Here is a 20,236-nt window from a genome sequence, read left to right as displayed (position 1 = left end):
ATTGCCCTTTTAAAAAAAAAATTGGGGAAAATTATTATAGCAAAACGTAAAATTGTCGCTCTATTTTTGTTTATAGCGCAAAAAATAGAAACCACAGAGGTATTTTATACGCCGGCGTATTTTCAAATTTGCCACGTCGTATCTTGTTTTGGAATCCTCAAACCAAGATACGACGGCTTTTGGCTAAGATCCGACAGGTGTACGGCTTCGGATCGTAGGTGTAATTTTCCGGCGGCCGCTGGGTGGAGTTCGCTTCGTATTCCAGCGTCGGGTATGCAAATTAGGTGATTACGGCGATCCACGAAGATACGCTCGTCCGTCGCAATCTCTTACGTCGTCGCTAGTCGGTTTTTCCTGTCGCAAACTTAAGCCTGCTTTTTCATGGCTTACATTTAGACAGTTATGTTAAAGTATGGCCGTCGTTCCCGCGTCAAATTTCAATTTTTTTTATTTTTTGCGTAAGACGTCCGGGAATACGAAAGTACGTTACGCACGTCGCCGTTCAAAAAACACGTCGGGGCGCCATAATTTCGCGCAAAGCACGTCGGAAACATTTTCAGACGGAGCATGCGCAGAACGTCCGGTGCGGGAGCGCGCCTAATTTAAATGACACACACCCCATTTGAATTAGGCAGGCTTGCGCCGGACGGCTTTACGCTACGCCGCCGCAAGTTTACAAGCAAGTGCTTTGTGAACCAAGCACTTACGCCGAAAACTTACGGCGGCGTAACGTAAAGGGGATACGTTGCGCCGCCGTAATTATTCCTGAACCTGGCCCGATGTTTACAGCAAAGCAAACAGTTACTGTGTGAAGAGCAATGGTTAACAAAAATGAGGGCACTATGAAGTATAATAATCAAGGTGCACAGAGATGAGCCCGAATCTGTATGTATATTACAGTAATAAAAATATGATACAGCAAGCATATAAAAATAAGAAAGTTACATAAGCAACACAATAGAAATGTATCTGTGCAGATGCATTATATCTTGAAAAAGCATAGAAAATCCTGCACATAAGTGGGTGTTTAAGACAAAAACAGATTGGCAGCCCCAGCAATGACTCCTTTAGTCGCCCAGCCTCTTTGTATTACACAAGTGGTACAGTGTGTGCAACTCTAATACACGCAGCATCCAGGGCTCTGTATCATGTTTTGCTGTTTTTTTGGTATTATGCGTTTTAGAGACACTGAGCAGCTTTACGGGAGGATTACTTGGTCTCGCAGGCAGTGATAAGTGATTATAGCAGTGTGTGCCTTCTTTTGAGTCTGTTTAACCCTTTCTGCGACAGATGGCAATCCTGATGCACGGGTCTCGGTTAGCAGTTTATGTAACACGTGCTTATCAAATGTAAACGGGGTTGCTGTAATGAGAAAATACACATGTGACTGCATTGTAAAGCACTGTCAATACTTGTTTAGTTAAAAAAAAAAAAAAACACCCATGCATATTTTTTTGTCCCTTATGTCTTTATGAAATAGTTAGCAGTTTCATTTGGATTAGAATGCTGCCATTTAACCTTTGGCCAGTAGGGGGTGATAATGAAACAATCAAAAGCTCAATTATCAAGTTACTGGGTACCACTGAGGCTCAAGATCAAGCACCTGCATCAGGAGAAAGATTTATAAGTTGCAGTTTGCTAGAGATGCTGCAGAGCTGCAAATCCCTACATTTTTCAAATGAGCTTCTGTTTTAAAAGGTTGGGACCTGTGATTTTAGAATAGTTTAGAACATTTCCATGTTTGGCAACACAATATAATTAAATGTTTGCACAGTATGCAAGATGATTAGAAGGCAAAGGATGAAGATAGGCTCTCTCCCTTTGCTAGACATCAGAATTCAATGAACCTACTGACCTACCGATGCCATTTAAAGTGTAACTCTATCTATGTGACATCTATCATACTGCTATATAAATCCTGTATAATAATAATAATAATACTGCAAAGCAAGTCAGTAAAATGATTCAATCTGCAAATGGTATTTTCCACCAAGCATGTCCAATTAATCCTGTAAGACTCTGGAAGTAAGCGAAAGACAAGTGAGATCGATAGTTTTCGCTTACCCAAAATTTCTGCAAAAATCTAGAGATTTTGAGAAAATGTTGCCATTTTAGTGGAATTGATTGATTCAATTGGGCAAGGCAAAATTAAGATGTTTTTTATATATTTTTATGGGTTCAATGTGCTTAAAATTCCTGATGCCCCGTACACACGATCGGATTTTCCGTCGGAAAAACCTTGGATGGTTTTTCCGACGGAATTCCGCTTAAGCTTGGCTTGCATACACGCGGTCACACAAAAGTTCTCTGAACTTTTGACCACCCAGAATGCGATGATGTACAACACTACAACGAGCCTGAGAAAATGAAGTTCAATGCTTCCGAGCATGCTTTGGAATTGCTACAGACAAATTTTTTCCGTCTGAAAATTTGAGAACCAGCTGTCAATCTTTTCCTGGCGGAAATTCCGCCAGCAAAAGTCCGATGGAGCGTACACATGGTCGGAATTTCCGTTCAAAAGCTCACATCGGATTTTTGCTGTCGGAATTTTTCGATTCTGTGTATGGGGCATCAGAGTTACAGATGCTCCCTCCGCTATCCTGGATTTGTTCCTGTGCCAAAAAACTTATTAGCCTCATAATTTCGGGGGGGGGGGGGGGGGGGGGGGGGGGGGGGGGTAGTTCACAGAAAATTTTAAATAAAAAGGGAAAACTGTTAAATTAACAATAACGATTAAACAAAACAAAAAAAAAACATAAAAAAAAGCCACAAGCACAAAGATTTCTAAATAAACTATTTCTGTTTTAGCAAAGTTTTGCCAATGGTAAAATGTGCAATTCAATTTCTCAATAAAATAATAATACTTATACCTAAAATAACTCTACTCTGCAATCCTAACAATTACAGTTTGCTAAATTCTCATATAGAACCAGCACTGTATTTCTTTAACAATTTTTTTATTTTTTATTTTTTGCAAATGTACTATGATCCTGCTGCACTGTATATATATATATATATATATATATATATATATATATATATATATATATATATATATATACAATTATAAAAATATATATATATATATATATATATATATATATATATATATATATATATACAAGTATAAATATATATATATATATATATATACAATTATATATATATATATATATATATATATATATATATATATATATATATACACATACACACACATATACACACATTTTCTTTCTTTTTTTTAATATTTACTTTACCATGATCCTGCTGCGCTGTATATATGTATATATATATATACAATTATAAATATATATATATATATATAATATATATATATACACACATTTTCTTTTTTTATATATATATATATATATATATTTACTTTACCATGATCCTGCTGCACTGTGTATATGTACATATATACAATTATAAAAAAGTATATATATATATATATATATATATATATATATATATATAATTATAAATATATATATATTTATAATTGTATATATATATATATATATATATATATATATATATATATATATATATATATATATATATACAATTATATATACACAATTATAAATATATAAATATATATATATATATTTATATATTTATAATTGTGTGTGTATATATATATACAATTATAAATATATATATATATATATATATATATATATATATATATATATATATATATATAAATATATATATATATATATATATATATATATATATATATATATATATATATATATATACACACACACATATACACACATTTTCTTTCTTTTTTTATATTTACTTTACCATGATCCTGCTGCACTGTAGTCTGTCAGAAGGTAGAGTTGGGCTTTAAATATGAGTCTCTTTAGATATATAATTAGTTTTTCTGTTTTTATAGCTAAGGTAATAATTTTTTTACTTTACCATCCTGCTTTACAGCAATCTATCAGCAAGGTAGAGTTGGGCTTTAAATCTCAGTCTCTTTAGATATATAATTTATTTTTATGTTTTTATAGATAAGGTAATTCATTTTTTACATTACCATCCTGCTTTACAGTAATCTGTCGGGAAGGTAGAGTTGGGCTTTAAATCTCGGTTTCATTTGTTCTTTAATCAATACAAACATTGGCAATAATTAAAGCACAGCAAGACACATGGTACATTTCATAAGTGTAGAACATTCATGACTTACTCATTTAGATGAATGGGAATGGATGATGCTGTCTTATGTTTTGCAAATGGCACCAAAGAGAGCAAATGATATGGTCAGAAAGGACCGGTGGTCTTGGATGGGCACTAATGAAAACCATTGGGCATGGAAGGTGTTATTTTATGAAGAGACAGCTCTGTGTCACAGTCCAAGTCACACACCGAGCCAGTGGCCATCTCAATGTTGGCCGAAGTCTGAGAGATCTGAGACATGCGGTCAAAGGTCTCATCATTGTCATTGATACAATCCACCACGTTGGGGATCATGTTGACATAGGCGGTGACAATATCCTTGTGGAAGATGGTGTCTTGGTTGTAGGAGATGAGCTCGTTGCTGATGTTGACCGTCTCCACAGGTGTGGTGGAACACCACGGTCCACATCCCAAGAGGCTGGAGAAGACCTTGCGAAAGTCAGCGTTGAAAGCGTAGATGATGGGGTTCAGAGAGGAGTTCGCCCACCCAAACCAGACAAAGATATCAAAGGTGGTCTCGCTGACACATGGGAGCCCAGGCTTGGGGTGCCCAGAGGACCTGTCACAGAAGGGGACCATGCAGTTTAAAATGAAGAAGGGCAACCAACAGCACACAAACACCCCCATGATGATTGAAAGCGTCTTGAGAACTTTAGTCTCTTTCTTGATGGAAGTCTTCAGGCTGTTGTGATGGTGTCTACAGTTCTCCCTATCGCTCCTGCAGCTCTGGGCATGTTCAGCAGCCCTCTCCAGGGTGGAAATCCTCCTAATCTGGATCTGAGCGATCCTGTAGATCCTGGTGTAAGTGACAATCATGATGGCCACAGGAATGTAGAAGCTAATCAAGGAAGAAGAAATAGCATAAGTCCTATTCAAGCTAGAGTCACAGTTTTCTGCGGTGTGGTTGCCCAGGGTCTGCCCCCTATCTCTGTGCCAGTTTAGCTGGACAGGTATAAAGGAAATGAGGATGGACAAAGTCCAAGCAGCACTGATCATTAGCCAAGCCACCTTCTGGGTCATCTTCCTCTCATACCTGAAGGGGCTGGAGATGGCCCAGTACCTGTCCACGCTGATGACACACAGGTTAAGGATGGAGGCTGTGGAGCACATGATGTCAAAGGCCACCCAGATGTTGCAGAAGGCTCCAAAAGGCCAGTGACCCGCCACTTCTGCCACTGCTTTCCAAGGCATCACCAAGAGGGCGACCAGGAGGTCAGAGACAGCCAGGGACACGATGAAGGTGTTGGTCACCCTGTTCCGCAGATGTCTGAACCTAATGACGGCTGTGCACACCAAGATGTTCCCAAAGAGGGTCCACAAGATGAGAAGGGACAGGAGGCTCCCGGTGACCACCTGCCCCGCCACCAGGTCTCTTCTCTGCTGAGCTTCTTGGAAGAGGCTCCTGTTCGTCAGCATCTCTTCAGGAGGTCTCAGCGCTGTCCAAGGCGAAAAGGTAACGCCATAGTGCCGCACAGGTGGAACGCGGCTCCGCAGCTTCAGCAGGACAGGTCCCCCCCATGAGGAGCGCGCCTAACCCCCCGCGTTGTCCTCTCTGGTCTCCAAGCAGTCCATGTTCAGGGGGGCTATTATGGGATGACAGCTGCAGCCAGCCACGCAGCTGGAGCCCGTCCACCTTCTAGACCCCTGCCCTCCTCTGTACATCCTTCCTCTAGCTTGCGATCCGCACCCTGGCATGGGCACCCTTCAACTGCTCTCAATCATCTCCTTCAGGAACTTGAAGCTCAACCCAGCGTTTAAGTTGCATCTTTTTTGTAGGAAATCCCGAGCAGGCAGCTTTATCATCCCCTTTGGCTTGCAATGTGATCATCAATCAGGCTGATGATCACAAAATACCTGTGTGGTGGCTCCCGATGGGTGCAAAGTGAATTCTCTAGGGCAAAGCTTCACACGTCACTCCAGATGCAGCCAGTCCCAAGTGAAGGACACATATTGGTGCCTTCAGGCGCTCGCTGACCTCCTCCCTCTCCATAGAACAACGCCTGGCTATTTCTGTCGTTCACATGAAAGTGTCTCCGCCAGTCATGTTTCGCACGGCTTTTCTATAGGCATGGCACTACGCGCATGCATGGGGCTGTGCTGCTGCTGCCGGGGAGCAGCTCACAAGTCACCCGTGTGTGCACAGATTGTGGATCTCTGTCATTGGGTTATTTTTTGCTGCTGCTGACCTGAAACCTTCTGAACCTATCAAGATCACTGCTGGCTGGTGCTTTCCACTTCATCGTCCCCTCTATCATGTTCTAAACTCTCAGCAGCACAAAGACAATCACAAAGGAATGCTAATACCATTTTCTTCCAGTGCTTCACACCAGGAATACAGGGATGTAGGCAATGGCTATGGGAAAGGGTAAGGTCTGTGCTGTAGAACTACAAGTCCCAGACTTGCTTGCTGCTTGCTGACAGTCAATAGGAAGCACAGGCTCACTATTATTATTATTACTAGGGTTGTCCCGATACCACCTTTTTAGGACCGAGTACAAGAACAGATACTTTTTTTCATGTACGCGCCAATACCGATACTTTTTTAAAAAAATGCAGCCATGTGTCCCCAAATGCAGCAATGTCCCTAAAAGCAGCCTTGTTGCCCCTAAATACAGCCATGTCCCTAAATGCAGCCATGTCCCTAAATGCAGCCTTGTGTCCCCAAATGCAGCCATGTCCCTAAATGCAGCCTTGTCCCTAAATGCAGCCATGTCCCTAAATGCAGCCTTGTGTCCCCAAATGCAGCCATGTCCCTAAATGCAGTCATGTCCCCAAATGCAGCCTTGTCCCTAAATGCAGCCATGTTCCTAAATGCAGCCTTGTGTCCCCAAATGCAGCCTTGTCCCTAAATGCAGCTTGTCCCTAAATGCAAGCATATCCCTAAATGCAGCCATGCCCCTAAATGCAGCCATGTCCCCAAATGCAGCCTTGTGTCCCCAAATGCAGCCTGGTCCCTAAATGCAGCCTTGTCCCTAAATGCAGCCATGTCCCTAAATGCAGCCATGTCCCCAAATGCAGCCTTGTGTCCCCAAATGCAGCCTTGTCCCTAAATGCAGCCATGTCCCTAAATGCAACCATGTCCCTAAATGCAGCCATGTCCCTAAATGCAGCCTTGTGTCCCCAAATGCAGCCTTGTCCCTAAATGCAGCCTTGTCCCTAAATGCAGCCATGTCCCTAAATGCAGCCTTGTGTCCCAATCCCCCCCCCCCGCTGCTGTCTAGTTGATTAGTGCTCGGGGAACATAACAGCTTTCATTTGAATAGCTGTGTGTTCCCCGCCACGCCTCGTCATATATAGACACTCCCCCTTGCCCTGGCACTTTGATAGACAGATCACCCGTCCAATCCTGGGACGGGTGATCTGTCTATCAAAGTGCCCGGACAAGGGGGAGGGGCTATACATGACGAGGGGCGGCAGGGAACACACATCTTTTCAAATGAAAGCTGTTATGTCCCCAAATGCAGCCTTGTGTCCTCAAATGCAGCCTTGTCCCTAAATGCAGCCATATCCCTAAATGCAGCCTTGTGTCCCCAAATGCAGCCTTGTCCCTAAATGCAGCTTTTCCCTAAATGCAGGCATGTCCCTAAATGCAGCCATGTCCCTAAATGCAGCCTTGTGTCCCCAATTGCAGCCTTGTGTCCCCAAATGCAGCCTTGTCCCTAAATGCAGCTTGTACCTAAATGCAGGCGTGTCCCTAAATGAAGCCATGTCCCTAAATGCAGCCTTGTGTCCCCAAATGCAGCCTTGTCCCTAAATGCAGCCATGACCCTAAATGCAGCCATGTCCCTAAATGCAGCCTTGTGTCCCCAAATGCAGCCTTGTCCCTAAATGCAGGCATGTCCCTAAATGCAGCCATGTCCCTAAATGCAGCCATGTGTCCCCAAATGCAGCCTTGTCCCTAAATGCAGCCTTGTCCCTAAATGCAGCCATGTCCCTAAATGCAGCCTTGTGTCCCCAAATGCAGCCTTGTCCCTAAATGCAGCCATGTCCCTAAATGCAGCCATGTCCCTAAATGCAACCATGTCCCTAAATGCAGCCATGTCCCTAAATGCAGCCTTGTGTCCCCAAATGCAGCCTTGTCCCCAAATGCAGCCTTGTCCCTAAATGCAGCCATGTCCCTAAATGCAGCCTTGTGTCCCAATCCCCCCCCCCCCCCCCCGCTGCTGTCTAGTTGATTAGTGCTCGGGGAACATAACAGCTTTCATTTGAATAGCTGTGTGTTCCCCGCCACGCCTCGTCATATATAGACACTCCCCCTTGCCCCGGCACTTTGATAGACAGATCACCCGTCCAATCCTGGGACGGGTGATCTGTCTATCAAAGTGCCCGGACAAGGGGGAGGGGCTATACATGACGAGGGGCGGCAGGGAACACACATCTTTTCAAATGAAAGCTGTTATGTCCCCAAATGCAGCCTTGTGTCCTCAAATGCAGCCTTGTCCCTAAATGCAGCCATATCCCTAAATGCAGCCTTGTGTCCCCAAATGCAGCCTTGTCCCTAAATGCAGCTTTTCCCTAAATGCAGGCATGTCCCTAAATGCAGCCATGTCCCTAAATGCAGCCTTGTGTCCCCAATTGCAGCCTTGTGTCCCCAAATGCAGCCTTGTCCCTAAATGCAGCTTGTACCTAAATGCAGGCGTGTCCCTAAATGAAGCCATGTCCCTAAATGCAGCCTTGTGTCCCCAAATGCAGCCTTGTCCCTAAATGCAGCCATGTCCCTAAATGCAGCCATGTCCCTAAATGCAGCCTTGTGTCCCCAAATGCAGCCTTGTCCCTAAATGCAGGCATGTCCCTAAATGCAGCCATGTCCCTAAATGCAGCCTTGTGTCCCCAAATGCAGCCTTGTCCCTAAATGCAGCCTTGTCCCTAAATGCAGCCATGTCCCTAAATGCAGCCTTGTGTCCCCAAATGCAGCCTTGTCCCTAAATGCAGCCATGTCCCTAAATGCAGCCTTGTCCCTAAATGCAGCCTTGTCCCTAAATGCAGCCTTGTGTCCCCAAATAAAGCCTTGTGTCCCCAAATGCAGCCTTGTCCCTAAATGCAGCCTTGTCCCTAAATGCAGCCATGTCCCTAAATCCAGCCTTGTGTCCCAATCCCCCCCCCCGCTGCTGTCTAGTTGATTAGCGCTCGGGGAACATAACAGCTTTCATTTGAATAGCTGTGTGTTCCCCGCCGCGCCTCGTCATATATAGACACTCCCACTTGTCCCGGCACTTTGATAGACAGATCACCCGTCCAATCCTGGGACGGGTGATCTGTCTATCAAAGTGCCCGGACAAGGGGGAGGGGCTATACATGACGAGGGGCGGCAGGGAACACACATCTTTTCAAATGAAAGCTGTTATGTCCCCAAATGCAGCCTTGTGTCCTCAAATGCAGCCTTGTCCCTAAATGCAGCCATATCCCTAAATGCAGCCTTGTGTCCCCAAATGCAGCCTTGTCCCTAAATGCAGCTTTTCCCTAAATGCAGGCATGTCCCTAAATGCAGCCATGTCCCTAAATGCAGCCTTGTGTCCCCAATTGCAGCCTTGTGTCCCCAAATGCAGCCTTGTCCCTAAATGCAGCTTGTACCTAAATGCAGGTGTGTCCCTAAATGAAGCCATGTCCCTAAATGCAGCCTTGTGTCCCCAAATGCAGCCTTGTCCCTAAATGCAGCCATGTCCCTAAATGCAGCCATGTCCCTAAATGCAGCCTTGTGTCCCCAAATGCAGCCTTGTCCCTAAATGCAGGCATGTCCCTAAATGCAGCCATGTCCCTAAATGCAGCCTTGTGTCCCCAAATGCAGCCTTGTCCCTAAATGCAGCCTTGTCCCTAAATGCAGCCATGTCCCTAAATGCAGCCTTGTGTCCCCAAATGCAGCCTTGTCCCTAAATGCAGCCTTGAGTCCCAATCCCCCCCCCCCGCTGCTGTCTAGTTGATTAGCGCTCGGGGAACATAACAGCTTTCATTTGAATAGCTGTGTGTTCCCCGCCACGCCTCGTCATATATAGACACTCCCACTTGTCCCGGCACTTTGATAGACAGATCACCCGTCCAATCCTGGGACGGGTGATCTGTCTATCAAAGTGCCCGGACAAGGGGGAGGGGCTATACATGACGAGGGGCGGCAGGGAACACACATCTTTTCAAATGAAAGCTGTTATGTCCCCAAATGCAGCCTTGTGTCCTCAAATGCAGCCTTGTCCCTAAATGCAGCCATATCCCTAAATGCAGCCTTGTGTCCCCAAATGCAGCCTTGTCCCTAAATGCAGCCATGTCCCTAAATGCAGCCTTGTCCCTAAATGCAGCCTTGTGTCCCCAAATGCAGCCTTGTGTCCCCAAATGCAGCCTTGTCCCTAAATGCAGCCTTGTCCCTAAATGCAGCCATGTCCCTAAATCCAGCCTTGAGTCCCAATCCCCCCCCCCCCCCGCTGCTGTCTAGTTCATTAGCGCTCGGGGAACATAACAGCTTTCATTTGAATAGCTGTGTGTTCCCCGCCGCGCCTCGTCATATATAGACACTCCCACTTGTCCCGGCACTTTGATAGACAGATCACCCGTCCAATCCTGGGACGGGTGATCTGTCTATCAAAGTGCCCGGACAAGGGGGAGGGGCTATACATGACGAGGGGCGGCAGGGAACACACATCTTTTCAAATGAAAGCTGTTATGTCCCCAAATGCAGCCTTGTGTCCTCAAATGCAGCCTTGTCCCTAAATGCAGCCATATCCCTAAATGCAGCCTTGTGTCCCCAAATGCAGCCTTGTCCCTAAATGCAGCTTTTCCCTAAATGCAGGCATGTCCCTAAATGCAGCCATGTCCCTAAATGCAGCCTTGTGTCCCCAATTGCAGCCTTGTGTCCCCAAATGCAGCCTTGTCCCTAAATGCAGCTTGTACCTAAATGCAGGCGTGTCCCTAAATGAAGCCATGTCCCTAAATGCAGCCTTGTGTCCCCAAATGCAGCCTTGTCCCTAAATGCAGCCATGTCCCCAAATGCAGCCTTGTCCCTAAATGCAGGCATGTCCCTAAATGCAGCCATGTCCCTAAATGCAGCCTTGTGTCCCCAAATGCAGTCTTGTCCCTAAATGCAGCCTTGTCCCTAAATGCAGCCTTGTGTCGCCAAATGCATCCTTGTCCCTAAATGCAGCCATGTCCCTAAATGCAGCCTTGTCCCTAAATGCAGCCTTGTCCCTAAATGCAGCCTTGTGTCCCCAAATGCAGCCTTGTGTCCCCAAATGCAGCCTTGTCCCTAAATGCAGCCATGTCCCTAAATGCAGCCATGTCCCTAAATCCAGCCTTGTGTCCCAATCCCCCCCCCCCCGTTGCTGTCTAGTTGATTAGCGCTCGGGGAACATAACAGCTTTCATTTGAATAGCTGTGTGTTCCCCGCCGCACCTCGTCATATATAGACACTCCCACTTGTCCCGGCACTTTGATAGACAGATCACCCGTCCAATCCTGGGACGGGTGATCTGTCTATCAAAGTGCCCGGACAAGGGGGAGGGGCTATACATGACGAGGGGTGGCGGGGAACACACATCTTTTCAAATGAAAGCTGTTATGTTCCCCGAGCGCTAATCAACTAGACGCATCGGCGGGGGGGGCTTGGCTTTCTCTTTGGGGACTAGGTGGCAGCGGCAGCAGCTCTCCTCTCCTCCATACCCAAGGACTGCTCTGCTCCGCTCTCCGCCCACTCTCCACACGCTCTCGGGGGTAAAAAAGTATCGGGGGAAGCATCAGGAGCATTTGCGCGAGTACAAGTACTTGTCCAAATGCTCAGTATCGGTCCCGATACTAGTATCGGTATCAGGACAACACTAATTATTACTATACAGGATTTACAGTATATAGAAATAATAGTGTATACAGCATAGGTGTGCGCAGTCTATTGCATTAGGGTGTGCACCCCAAAGTTCAAACACACACTCTGATGTTCATTCAGAAAGGGAAGGAGATGATCAATTACATATTTACCGGCCCCTTCCTCCACTCATTCTAAAATATTTTTCCAACAACAGCTGGCGGGAGAGGAGGGAAGCTGGTAGTATTGCAAGGGGAAGGAGGGAGCCATGGAAGTAGGGGGAATCTGTGCTGTAAAGGGTGACTAGGGTGTGCCTGGTCACACCTGGCACACCCTGTGCGCACGCCTATGGTATACAGATTTTTATAACACCAGGGCTTGGCACAAATATTGAAACCACTCCTACTGCCATGTCCGTAAATTGAAATTAGGTAGAAGGAAAAACCCAGGTGCCGGTGTTCTGTCGAGAAGTGCCCCCCATCGAATAGGACTGAGCCGCACTCCAGCTGAGTTGCCAATCAGCTGGAGTGACGCAATCGCACATCATAGGAGGTATCTCTCGATGGGAGATACCATTCCACAGGCACAATTGAAACCTATACAAACAGCGGGGGAAACCGTAGATCTCACATTGTGCCTCGCTGTTAGCTGCCCTCCAGCAGCAGCGATGCACAATCTGAGAACTACGGGCTCCCCCCGCTGTTTGTATAGATTTAAATTGTGCCTTTGAAATGGTATCTCCCATCGAGAGATACCTGCTACGATGTGCGCCATGGTTACGTCAGCCCAGCTGATCAGCAAATCAGCTATTGTGCTATGAAATACGATGCATGCGCAGTTCGCCTTGGGTACTATTCGATGGGGGGGCACCTCAACAGAACACCGGTGTTCTATCAAGAAGTGCCCGCTATCGAACGGCGCAAGCGACACGCTTGCGCCGTATGTAACAGCACAACTGACTTTATGATCAGTTATTATGTCGGCAAGACAGCGCCTGCGCACTATAGCAGATGGAAGAAATTTTGGTGTCAGAGTGTGCCTTGCGCTGCCGAGGTGTGTTCATGTTAGTGAGGGGCGGATTTGTAGATGTTGGGGGCAGATTTTTCAATGATGACCAGTGCTGCAAAACCAATCCTTTTCTGCTATTTTTCTGGAAAAACCCGCCCATTACCTAGAAAAACCGGCTCTTCCGTTGAGTAAAGACGCCTCGCAAGCATCCATGAAGAAATAGCAGAAAATGATTTGTTTTGCAGCACTGGCCATCATTTTAAAATTCCGCCAACAACATCTACAAATCCACCCCTCACAGACACGCCTCAGCAGCCTCAACCACAATCTGACACAAAAATTTCTTCCATTGGCTATTGTTGTCAGGCGCCATGTCGCCATCACAACAGCTAATCGTAAAATGAGATGTTGTGCTGTTCCGTGTGGTGCATGCGCAGGTCAGCCCTGGGCACTTCTTGATAGCGGGCACTTCTTGACAGAACACCTGACTTTAGAGGCAAATTGTTTGAATAAAATCCATATTTTATTTATAAGCAAAAAAAATATATAAAAATTGCACATAAAATAATGCCGATAAAAACATGTATATACAGAATATGGCCAACAAGGGCTCAATATTTAGGATAAGTTACATCATGTCAAGTGAGTGAGCCCCAGTGCGTTGCATGTACACGTTTTTAATGGCATGTTTCTATGTGTTAATTTTATATATATTTTTTTGTTTATAAATAAAATATGGATTTTATTTAAACAATGTGGTCCAATTTGCCTCTAAATTCCGGCCCCTGTGTTTTTCCTTCCTCCTCATTTAAATTCAAGGGCATGTTCACATCAAATGCTGTCAAATGCGTTCTTAAAGAGGAGGTTCACCCACAAATGTTATTTTTAACCTTAGATTGATGCTCATTTTGTCTAGGGGAATCGGCTATTTTTTTTAAATTGAAGCTGTACTTACCGTTTTAGAGAGCGATCTTCTCCGCCGCTTCCGGGTATGGGCTGCGGGACTGGGCGTTCCTATTTTGATTGACAGTCTTCCGACGGTCGCATCCATCGCGTCACGATTTTCCGAAAGTAGCCGAACGTCGTTGCGCAGGCGCCGTATAGAGCCGCACCGACGTTCAGGCTTCTTTCAGCGACTCAAGACGCGATGGATGCGACCGTCGGAAGCCTGTCGGAAGACTGTCAATCAAAATAGGAACGCCCAGTCACGAAGACCATACCCGGAAGCGGCGGAGAAGATTGCTCTCTAAAACGGTAAGTACAGCTTCGATTTTAAAAAAACTAGCCGATTACCCTAGACAAAATGAGCATCCATCTAAGGTTACAAGGTGCCGCATCCGGAAGTGACGTCATCTGCAGTCCGCAGTGGATACCTGATTCCAGCCTGTAGGTTCCGAGAGCGTCTCGGTTCCTGCCGCCGCTGCTATACAGAGAACGACATCTCCACGCTGCCTGCACCAGGACATCGTACGGACCCCGGGATACAAATGCGGATGATCTCTACACCTTTTTGCCTGTATTCATTGATGTTTGTAAGTAGGCTTTTTATAGCTTTGGAGCAGAAGATAAAACATCTTCGGGAGGCCTTGCAGAAAGGTCTGTGCAACGCGTTCCCAGATACTGGGAGGTTACAAAATCCTGGCCCTGGACAACGTGTTGCTAAGGCTTCGGTCAGTCACAGAAGGAGCGGTGGAGAAGGTGGCCGTCTGACCGATGCGTTCAGACAATTTTTTAGTCCGCAGCCCCAAGGTATGACCGGTTCCAGCAACCATCGCCAGCGTCTGTTTTACATGGTGCGGGAATACCTAGGGGCAAGATCAGACCTGGACACCTTTCCCACCGAAAATCCTCTGGCTTACTGGGTCTTGAGGATGGATCACTGGCCAGAGCTTGCACAGTACGCAATTGAGCTACTGGCTTGTCCTGCATTCAGCGTGCGTCTCTCCACCGACTCGGTCGATCGACTGACCTTCATAAAAATGAATCAGGCTTGGATCACCACCAGCTACCAAGCACCTGATGCTGATGTAACTGAATAATTTTTTTTGAAATGTCAGATCCCTTTAAGACTGCCTAAGGCCTCGTACACACGACCGTTTTCCAAGACAGAATCCATCAAGACACTTGGTGGCAGAGCTTTTTTGCCGAGGAAAACGGTCGTGTGTATGTTTTCCATCGAGAAAACTGTCGTGGAACTCGATGAGAAAAAAAGAGAACAAGATCTCTTTTTCCTCGTCGGGAGTCTCAATTTCCTCGCCGTGTTCCTCGTCGGGCTGGTTTTCGATGAGAAACACGTTCGTGTGTATGCTTATAAACCCGCGCATGCTCAGAATAAAGTATGAGACGGGAGCGCACCTTCGGTAAAAGTAGCGTTCGTAATGGAGAATTCGTCACGCTGCAAAAATTATGGCAGCGTTTAAATGCTGCGTATTTAAATCATCTTTAGAATGGGACAAAAATGAAAAATAATGATCTTCTTTTGCAGCTGATATTCACACAGAGTTCTGACTAACTTTTTCTAAAAAATTTCATGCTGATCTCATGAATATTTTGGAATAATTTATATAGCCTGAAAATATATATATTTTTTCAAATACAGATCTTTATTTGTAATTCTTATTTAATTATTATAACATTTCTAGTAATCTCCATGTTTTTTTTTTTTGGTGTCAAGTTACCACCATTGTAACATTAGTGTTTGGTCTTATCTGATCTGTCCCTTTATAATTAGACCTTTTGTATTTTCTTTTAAAGTTAACCTGCCTACTCACAAGCTACATTTTTGGTTTGATTAAAAACACATATACAAGTATGAACTATAAACAAAAAATTACCTTTTATTCTGGTAAAGAATATAAATAAAATAAATACAAGGCAGCACTGAAGAACCTGCTGCCATTTGTGCACTTGTGTGTGGACACTGAAATTGGGACATTGAGAAGCACATTCAGGAGGGAGCCCAATCTGGTCCTGGACTCCCAGAGGTCAGGAACAGCAGCAGGTCAGATATATGTCCCAAGGTTGTGGTACTACAGCAGGCTGCCTTCTGTCAGACCACCTTGAAGCAAGGCCATCTCTTCCTGGTAGCCTTCTCTGCAGCCATCCTTGCTGCCTTCTCTGCAGCCTTCTCTGCAGCCTTTCTTCTCCGCTTGGCTGGAGCCTGTGCCTCTGGAGGTGTACTCGTGCCAGGAGGAGGAGAATAAGGTGGAGGAGGAGGAGGTGAAGGAGAAGAAGGTGGAGGAGAAGAAGGTGGAGGAGATGAAGGTGGAGGAGAAGAAGGTGGAGGAGATGAAGGTGGAGGAGATGAAGGTGGAGGAGAAGAAGGTGGTGGAGAAGAAGGTGGAAGAGGTTGAGAAGAAGAAGGTGGAGGAGGATGAGGTTATGAATAAGCTGGTGGGGGAGGATGGCTGTGGCTACAAATGACCATGTCCTCAGTAAGTAGCCCCCTCACCCCCTTATTCAGCAAACTTACTAGTAGTGGCTCAAATAAGAGGCGTTGGTCCTCGGTCATTTGGCTCATTTTGGCCATTACGAGGGTGCCATAGCCCTCTTCAGGGGTGGTAGGCTGCTGGAGGGTGGCCTGTGCCTCTCTAATCAGGGCCAGTGCTGCCTCGCTCACCCTCATATCCCTCCTGGCCCTTCTTGTAGGAGGGCGGATGGGAGGCACCTGGCACCTTGTGCTGCCACTTGGCCCTGCCACCTCCTCTGTGCCACTCACTCCTGCCACCTCATCTGTGCCACTCACCCTGGCCTCCTCCTGCCTGACACTTTCCAGACCCTCATCCTGGCTGATGTCCTCCTGTGTTTAGAAAAGGAACAGTTTGAGTTTTGGGTTCAAAAATTACAAACAATTTTCAGTTCATGACTGTTACAAATTGTTTGAAAATAAATATAAAAGACAATCATTCTGACCCCAGCAGTTTGCATTCTTTTCTCCCCAACTTTTTCGGCCACTACTGTCTATTGATATGGAAAACACTTTTGGATCAAATATTAGATATTTTTTACATATTAACATCTATTTTACAGCATTTTTTTCCCACAAGAAATACATTTAAAATACTATACCTGGCTCCAGACAGACAAATCCGGGTCTTCCTCCAGGATAGAAGGCTCATCTTGCTTCTGAGAGGGCTCAACTTGAGAAGGATCAGCTTGGCTGCAGGGAAGGCTGGAGGCTTGGCTGGAGGGAAGGCTGGAGGGAAAGGCTGGAGGGAAGGCTGGAGCTTTTTCTTGTGCTTTTTCTGGAGGATTGTCTAGGGGGAAGGCTGGAAAGTCTTATGTTATTATATAAATATAGATATATGGAAAATTAAATGAAATAATTTTAAAGGAATTAGTGACTCTAAAAGGAGAAGACATGTACCATACCCAGATCTATGTTTTAAAGGAAACACATTGCAGTGTATTACCTGCCTATAAAATTATAGGTGGTAAAATCCCTTGCAGCGAAGCTAAGCAGATTACTCTTCACTGCAATGGTACTAGTATGCAGCCCGGTAATTACTGACACTCCATTACAGTCTACTAAGACTTCAACGAAGACTTCAGTAATCATACTTGATTGTCTATGATCCTGGGATGCAACAGTTACAATCAATTGTGAACAATTGTAGGGAATTGCAGTTGTCTTGTGATAACGATAAGAGTCATTGGGAAGCAGACTTCATTATAGTGGAAATCCGCTGTGCTGCAGGCAATTTCCGGTCAGCAGCTCACATGACTGTAAAATCTCCATAAAATCACATACATCGTATGGATTCACTACTGTCTGCTAAGCCAGTGGGGTGACCCCCTCCCCGTACTGCAAAAGGCTGAGATCAGCTGAGTGTGACGAATCCTTCACAATACATAGAGGGAAAAACAGACATTAATAAAATGCACAAAACATAATTTCTGATACATTTTTAGTGTACGGAATATTAAAGAGAATGTCATGTCATTTATTGCTGTTGTGGTAACGGAAAAGTAATTTTAGGTTTTTGGTGTAACTTAAGTTAAGTAACTTAGTTATCACGTAATTCTTAATGTTGTGAGGGAGCGCAAACTTTTCCTGTACAAGGGATATGAAAAGCTGTTTGTGTTAAAAAAAAAAAAAAAAAAAAGATGCATCCATGGATATTTATAATAATGTTTTTGTTCCAAGCACAAAACACGACATCTATTAATATGAAATAAATAAATGAATTAAATAAATGTATTGTCTGTTGTTTCTTTGAAAATAAGTCTGCTAGGCACCTATTTGCACACTTCCGAGTCTTATTGGAAGGCCATGTCACCTTTACATCAAGGTAACATGGCATGAATTGGTGCAGTACGGCGCCATTCCTTTTGAATGATGCCCCAATGCACCAGCATTGTAGAATGCCATGGCAAATGCATTACATTATAAAAAAACATAGGGGCAGATCCACATAGATCTGCACCGGCGCAGTGTATCTGAGATATGCTACGCCGCCGTAACTTACCTGGCTTTGGTTTGAATCCTGAAAGAATTCGCACCATAAGTTACGGCGGCGTAGTGTATCTTTCGCGGTGTAATGGCGCAGAATTCAAATGCGGCGGGTAGGGGGCATGTTTCATTTAAATGAAGCGCGTCCCCGCGCCGAACGAACTGCGCATGCGCCATCCCTAAAATTTTCCGCCGTGCATTGCGCTAAATGACGTCGCAAGGACGTCATTGGTTTTGATGTGAACGTAAATGGCGTCCTGCCCCATTCACGGACGACTTACGCAAACGAAATAACATTTTTAAAATTCGACGCGGGAACGACGGCCATACTTAACATTGCGTACGCCACCAGATAGCAGCTTTAACTATACGCCGAAAAAAGCCGAACGGAAACGACGTAAAAGAATGCGACGGCCGCTCGTACGTTCGTGGATCGTCGGAAATAGCTAATTTGAATACTCGACGCGGAAAACGACGGGAACGCCACCCAGCGGACGCCGAAGAATTGCATCTAAGATCCGAAGGCGTACGAAGACGTACGCCTGTTGGATCTAACCCAGATGCCGTCGTATCTTGTTTTGAGGATTCAAAACAAAGATACGACGCAGGAATTTTGAAAGTACGCCGGCGTATCAATAGATACGCCGGCGTACTTTCTTTGTGGATCTGCCCCTCAATGTCCATATTTGGACACACTGGGGTACTTAATAAATACATAGTTGTGAATGGGATTTAAATGTGAGAAAAACAGCAATGATGATTATATATATATATATATATATATATATAATCAGGGCGGTCTTCAAGGTAAGGCAAAAGGGGCAGCTGCCCTGAAACCTGTCATTGTTGTGGGGCCCAAAGCAGATACCTCATACTTACCAACTATCCCGGTTTAAATTTCCTTAAAAATTTAGTCTTGTGCTGTGTCCTGATATCTCAGTGTGAAGTGCTGCTACTAATGCTGCCCAGCTCTGCCCTATTGTTGTGTACAGATGACTCACCTGCAGACCCTGTGTTTACATTTAAATAACCGTCTGTCAGGGAAGACATCTGCAGAGTACATCTGCTGTCCCCCAGCGCACGCCTGTGCGCAAGCACTAACCAAGGACGCTCAGGCGCCAGTGACACTGACTTATTGCTGCTTGGTCTGCAGCGTTTACCTGAAATCCTTGATACCTGTGTGACTCCTGATACCTTCCCGGCTTACTCCCTGGCTACGCTCCTGCCTGCTGTTCTGTACCTGATCTACCTGTCTGTTGCCAAAACCTGCCTGTGACCCGACTACGCTCCTGCCTGCTGTTACACCTGATCCGCCTGTCTGTTGTCTACCCGGCTCGTTTGACCCTGCTTCCTGCTGTGCATCCCAGCCGGCCATCTGTCAAGTCTGCCAGCCTATCTGCCATCTCACCCGCCTGCTACCAGCCATGTCCGGCTTCCTGCCCGTGAGTTCCTGGCAACTACCTGCACAGACTTCAGGACTGATCCTAGGCACTAGCGGAGCCGGACGAGAGGCCTTCCTCCACATGTCAGGCTCACCCACCAGGTACGTGACACCGTCATTCATATGTAAATCGAGGCGCCATTCATATGTTTATGATGCCCCCCGAGGTCATATCCATCATCACCTATACTGAATGCTGCCCACTGAGGAGATAAAGGGACAAGCTTGAAAGTCTTGCCACCAAGTGTGGTCATTCAGCCTAACATCAAAAAACGATTTGATTAAAAAAACATCAGCCATTTCTGCAAAGGTAAGCAAATTGGGAGGGTAGTGTGGGGTGTGCAGAGGTAGGCAGAGA

General features: G+C 45.3%; 1 protein-coding gene across 1 annotated transcript; it reads right to left on the bottom strand.

Annotated features, from left to right (window-relative positions):
* Positions 1-872: 872 nt before the first annotated feature.
* DRD5 (dopamine receptor D5) lies at positions 873-6,514 on the bottom strand. The gene is made up of 2 exons (XM_040335425.1): positions 4,208-6,514; positions 873-1,362 (listed from the first exon to the last, which is right to left on the bottom strand). Exon 1 carries the CDS (start codon positions 5,611-5,613, stop codon positions 4,312-4,314), a length of 1,302 nt encoding a protein of 433 aa, XP_040191359.1. The 5' UTR covers positions 5,614-6,514; the 3' UTR covers positions 873-1,362; positions 4,208-4,311.
* Positions 6,515-20,236: the final 13,722 nt, after the last annotated feature.

The sequence above is a fragment of the Rana temporaria genome, chromosome 1, assembly GCF_905171775.1.
Source record: "Rana temporaria chromosome 1, aRanTem1.1, whole genome shotgun sequence".
In the NCBI taxonomy this organism is placed as follows: domain Eukaryota; kingdom Metazoa; phylum Chordata; class Amphibia; order Anura; family Ranidae; genus Rana; species Rana temporaria.
Note: the sequence above shows the minus strand (reverse complement) of the source record. Positions and strands in the feature narration are given on the sequence as shown.

What these genes read in the sequence shown, in the direction of transcription:
- DRD5 (XM_040335425.1), bottom strand. Translation starts at nt 5,613, where the DNA reads ATGCTGACGAACAGGAGCCTCTTCCAAGAAGCTCAGCAGAGAAGAGAC.